We start from the raw sequence: 6,317 nt of genomic DNA, 5'->3' as shown, positions 1-6,317 counted from the left end.
CAACCATCACTATCTGTACACCGACTTAAAAAATCAGCTCTAGTATTGCTTTCTCGGGGAATCCATTCTTGATTTACTTTTATATTTTCTCTTTGACAAATATTATTGAAATCAATTGAAATTGATTGAATGTTTGCTTTTCTACTACCATTTAACAAAACTGATTTTACATTTTTGTTGTCTGAATATACCGTAACATGTGAATTTTTCAAGGTACTTGCAAATGTTCTCATTGATCTATATACAGCTTCAGACTCTCTCCACGTAGAACTTTTATTTTGTTCTTCAAGCGACCAATCTCCTATTATCTCCCTACATGGAAATTTTAAACATTTTTTGTTAATCGAATCTACCTTCTTTACTGTGTGTGCTTCCGGACAACTATTTTTCTTTACTATGTCCGCTTCCGGGAACATGCGCATTATTTTTCTATCCACTTCCGGTGGAACACAGACTTTCTCTTCCGGGAAAGCTAATATTTCCTTGATTGTAACATTTTCACTGTTACACTTACCTTCTAATTCCACTTCAGGGAAACTATTTTTCCTTACTGAGTCCACTTCCGGGGACATACGTATCATTTCTCTCTCCACTTCCGGTGGGACACATACTTTCTCTTCCGGGAAAGCTAATGTTTTCTTGATTGTAACATTTACACTGTTACACTTACCTTCCGATTCCGCTTCCGGGAAACATGTATTGTCATTAACAAAACAGGCATATGAACTAAGGTTATCTTGTTCTAGAAAACTTCCGTACCCCGTGGCACTCGCATCCACGTATAATACAAAATCACTCTTAGGGAAATACTTTAAATCTTTCCCTTTTTCATTAAGTGATCGTGCTTTCTCTTTCCAATACAGCAGTTCTCCTACTGCTTGTTCTGATACCCTTACCGGTGCATTCCAGCTAGCTCTTGCGTTTATACACTTAAACAACTCTCTTGTATATAATCTCACTTTATTACCGATTACACTTTGCATAGAGATTATTTGGCCTGCTACTGAACCTAAAAATCTGACAGGTACTATTCCGCATTTATCCAATCGTATTTGCAAAACAAGTGATTTTATCTTTATTTCTAAAATCCTTATTCGTTCTTCCGTTATGAATAACAAATTTTTATTCATATCAATTACATGACCTAGCCATACGACATTCCGTGTCGGTTGCCATTGACATTTTTCGTCTGCGAAAAGAAAACCAAATGACTTTATTGTGTTTTGAACACATCTGCTTGACCTAACTGCGGTCTCATAATCTCTATTTCCACCTATACCGTCATCTAAAAACATTACAACTCGGTGACCTTTTTCACGTAATACTGTTACAACTACTTTCAAAAGCTTCGTAAATATATGGCCTGTTGTTCGAATTCCAAATGGCAACGAATTGAATACATAAAATGTGTTTTCGAATGAAAATCCTAAATATGTTCTATGTTCTTCAAAAATATCAATATGATGGTATGCACCTTTTAGATCATATGTAAATAAGAAAGAACTATTTTCAAAAATGTCTTTAGCCACATTAACATCTTCAAACTTGACTTTAAACAAGTGCAAATGCGGATTAATATGTCTGCAATCTAGAACCAACCTTGGTTTTCCAGATTTACCATATGCTACAGTTAGAGGATTTACTACATGTGGAAGATTTTCTGTTTTTGATATGACACCTTTCTGTAATAAACTCTTAATTTCTGTACGAACAAATTCTGGATTCTCTCTAGCCGATTTATTATTCTTTAACACGACGCTGCTAGGTATTTCTTTAAAAGGTAGTCTGTAACCTTCTTTTACAATATATTTTTGATAAAAAGACTGCTAGTTGCGCTTTCCCATTCGGTAAAACATTCTTTCAGCCTACCTACTGGTGATTTTACCTGTTTTTGATCTCTTTCATTTCCGGAATTCTGAAAGTCTTCTGACTTATTATCAAACTTATTTTTCGAAAGATTCTCACCTTTTGTTTCTTGCTCTAAACCTTTGGTGACACCTGAAAAGTTTTCCGAACTTTGCTTACAAATCTTATTGCAAAAATAAGTACTTATCTTATTGTTAGTATTGGTCATTGGGCATTCTTGTGATCCCTTCCAATGACCTGGTTTTCCGCAAGCAAAACATAACCCTGGCAAACGTCTTGAATTTTGCTGACTTTGGTTTTGCTGTCGTGGGCTTTGATCAATTCTGCTAGGCTCGATCCTACGATAAGGTGCTGTCCTAAACTGGGATCGTCTCTTAACCTTTTCCGCTCTAGCTTTACGGTTGGCCCGTGCCTCTGCTTTGTATATACGCTTTTCGTCGTCCGAATCACTGGCTAGAGGGTTTGACTCATATTCATTTACGAGTTTCCATCCTAGCTCGGACGAATCGGCCAATCTTATCAGCTTTTGTCTGTGTGTTATCATGGTCTTCGCTACAAAATAAAACATTTCTATGAACTTTTATCATTTTGTCCAATTTTTGTTTATTGTCTAATAAAAACCACCATGATGTTGCTTTATTTATTTATTTATTTTATAGATGAAAAAAATATATATATATATAAGTTTTATTTTCCCTCTCCGGGCTCGAACTCTAGAACTCTAGTTTACTAAGCCAATACACTTACCACTACGGTACGTTGCTCTCTGATTTATAAGATATGTATATCTATACATATTCGATAAATTTCTGCAAATTTCAGTGCAAATGCACCAAATTGTCCTTGATAGTATTTAATATTCTCGACATCGTGCTAACACAAATTTCATGTACAAGATAAAAGAAGCAAAACTTTCAAATGTAAACTTTCTACTATATGAATAAAACAATTACCTTCCGCGATTTTTGAGCGTGCCTCTTGCAAATTGTTGGATTCAGATGCTTCATCTAACTTTAATGAAATACTTTCATTAATTTTAAATTGTTCCTCATTGCTTTTTCTCTTAAATTTTTGTCCAACTGACGACTTCACAATACCAGATATTTTATTTAACTGAGAACTGTTAGAATTTTCACTTATCTTATTGAACATGGATTCCATCTCGACAACATATCTGTTTTATGCATCGTAAATGCCTGCTGAACTTTATCCTGTATCATATTCTCCATTCTTTCGTCCATGTTGAAAAGTAGAAGGTGACTCCAGAAAAATCTCGCTAGAACTGAATACCCCCCTTATTACTTCTATTTATATAGCATAAAGCCACGCCTTTGGCTATACCAAAACTTGTTCTACATGTTTTGTAATGCAGCTATGACAGGACAACAGTTATCCACTATACGGTGTAACGCGGATAACTGTAAAGTCTTCGTCATCATATTAGCAGATATTTGCTAAATAGGACATGGCATATAAGCCAAATATGATAGACAACTAAGTAGACAGCGATACTCTGATTCAACAACGTATGAACATAATTTGCATTTGCAGTTATTTTGTTCAATATTTCAATGTATACCATATTCTATTTCAAAGGTATATGGGTCTAGTCTTAAAAACATCGTCACCAGCTATAGTTTGATTTTGATGTTTGAGAGTTCAATTTATAGACTCTTCCGCCGATTAGGGAAATGAGCATGATTAACCTTTTCTTATTGAGAGGTAAGAACCACTATCGTACTCAATAAAACTACCTAAATAACGGATCATTTCATTATTAAAAGTGCAAAAAACATCGCTAACCTCGAAATCGAAGTATATTGGATATGAAATCTAAAAAGTTGTCACAGCAAATTTCCAAAACAATCTACTGCAGAAACGAGAAACGTTCCTGTTAAAACACAGGGAAATAGTGAACACGAGTATTACAGTTTAGCTAAAAATCACTTACACCTAGTCTACATCATAAGCGTTTTATATACCCGATTAATATCAACATTACCACTGCAATGGCCAATAAACATTTTATATATACGTAAGCCTTCAAGTTGATTTTATATTAGTTTTAACCGATATTTCATAACGCCTTCTTTACAAATAAAAGAAAACAATAGTCTGCCTAACTTTCCAAAATGCAGTTACATTTAGTGTTTGTTGTAGAGACTACTAAACATACTTTACACAAAGGAACAACTTGTTTATAGAGTGAAAGAGTTCAGTGAACATCGTTTGTCAATCCTAATCCTGCCAAATCGAAAAGACATTTGTAATCTATCTAGTATGTTACCTGTTATACAAGATAACACAATCTTGCATCAAAGAGTCCTTATTAATAAAGTGTTTTCTTTGAATTTCTCATATTTCTAGATACTTTTCCCATACTTTATGTACGTAGCACAGATTTTTCTCTTTCTCCAGCAATCGCTTCCTCAGTATTTTTACCCTGTATGATTCTGTGGGTTTTAACTATTTTTTATTCATGTACATGTAAACACATCAACACACAAGAATTCGATCATTTACTTTTTTTAAATCGCCATCGATAAGCATAAACTGCAGTTGTCACACTAGCTATGTATTACACGCTCAAATTAATTTTCACTAAGTCAAGTCAATTGAAAAATAGAGAAGTCAGACTGTCCTCATTAAGCTGAGAAGAAAATAAAAAGTGACCCCGTTGCAATTCGGAAGTAAAATTTAAAGAAAGTTAATTGTCCTGTTTTTTATTTTGTACTTACTACATGCTAGAAATATAATAATTGTAATAGGATAGTGCTAATAGCCTGTTGTTGACAGGTTTGACAGATTTAGATCATTTGTGGCAATTTTGTCTTAGTATCAAAAAGAATTGTTTTCTGTTCGTTAACCATTATGCGAGTAAAAGTGAAAATATGAGAAGCAATCCCGTGTTTACTGGACAAATTTAATATTACGTCCTCTAATATTGATATGAGATTCATTATTTTCGTGTAGTGTAGTGTACCTCTGTTGTCCTCATGTGGCATGGAATCTTCCATCCAAAGTCGGTTAGTCTTTTTTTCACATTTTACACCCCATCAAAAATGCTTTCTGAGAGGCACAATGAAAAAAGCAGCAAAACAAGGATATCAACATGTCAGTTAGCTAATATAAACAGGTCAAGATATATATAAATATAGAAGAAGGGAAATATATAAATATTGCCTAAATAGAGACAATCACTTCGCAAAGACGAACATCTCGTTTAAACATGAGCTCTACCTGTGGGTGCCACGCTCGTCTGTACGTGCTTTACAAAACTAAAGCTCCAATATTAATTCGAGAAAAGTAGAACAAATACAAATTTTCAATGCTGAAAATACCTATATATGTTTTGCAATTCTGGCAAATATGCAAGAGAATGATGTGTTTCCTGGCTTACTTATTACAAGTGTACAAAATTTCGAATCAAAGACTCTTATTGAGAACAAAAAGGGCCATAATACTGACAAAATACAAATGAGATTTATGGTTCTTTGCCTACATACTCCACTAATGATGTCAAACAAATGTAAAGAAATCAAAGCTATAGCTCTCACAGTTTTTGAGAAAAGAGTAGCCTAAACAAAACTCAATATCAACACCAACAAAACCTCGCCACCAACAGTCAACGGTGACGTCAGTACCACGTGTGTTTTATCAATCATACGAGGTAAAATGGTAAAAGGTCTTCATTTAATTATCTATTTACTTTTTTGAATCAGCTTCATGTGAAACACCAGTACTAGTACAAATAAATAACACTGAGCCTTCTTTGCCCTTTGCGCACTGTATCATTTACTTATATATCTTTAGGAAAAACACCATCAAACGAAAGTGAATCTACAACGACATTGGAATGACTTGAGGCTTTCAGTGGGCAGACAAAATGTCAACGAGTAACCTCAAGTATATACGCTGTAAATTCGTTGTGCTTTGTTTCTAGAATTGAGCCGTTAGTGCTGTAAAATATTATGAGTAAATTACTTACTTAGTATTTTACATTTTCACTAATTAAAGTGATCAGACAAGTTCGGTAATAACGGTTGATACGGTCAATGAATTGTATTTAGGAAACGACATCTTCAGCGGAACCTGTTTTGGTCCATTTATCAGCAAAAGAACTCTCTTATGGCATATAAGAAATAAGGCACATTTTTATGTTATAGATCTAACGATTAACGCTCTTGGCGACTTTGAGTCTGTGATGTGTCTTTAAAAGGCAATAAATCAGCAACAATCACTAAGTGGATGAAAAAACGCTTCAACTTAGCTTTGAAAACTTCATTCAGAAATGCAAAATATCAATCTTCATTCTCAGAGATAAAATGAACTAGAAATTGTATGCCAATATGTCTTTATTCCGACTAATACAAAGCATGTTAAAACGTGTTGTTGTTTTTTTTTCATTGTTGATGATGTTGTCGTGCATATGTTACAGATTCGTCAGTGTT

The 6,317-nt window shown here is 34.1% G+C and overlaps 1 protein-coding gene across 1 annotated transcript; it reads right to left on the bottom strand.

Moving 5' to 3' along the window:
* Positions 1 to 1,798: 1,798 nt before the first annotated feature.
* Positions 1,799 to 3,027, bottom strand: LOC128548237 (uncharacterized). Its single transcript, XM_053522709.1, has 2 exons — positions 2,820 to 3,027; positions 1,799 to 2,418 (listed from the first exon to the last, which is right to left on the bottom strand). Exons 1-2 carry the CDS (start codon positions 3,025 to 3,027, stop codon positions 1,799 to 1,801), a joined length of 828 nt encoding a protein of 275 aa, XP_053378684.1.
* Between the last annotated feature and the right edge of the window lie 3,290 nt (positions 3,028 to 6,317).

The sequence above is a fragment of the Mercenaria mercenaria genome, chromosome 14 (assembly GCF_021730395.1).
Source record: "Mercenaria mercenaria strain notata chromosome 14, MADL_Memer_1, whole genome shotgun sequence".
NCBI classification, from domain to species: Eukaryota; Metazoa; Mollusca; class Bivalvia; order Venerida; family Veneridae; genus Mercenaria; species Mercenaria mercenaria.
Note: the sequence above shows the minus strand (reverse complement) of the source record. Positions and strands in the feature narration are given on the sequence as shown.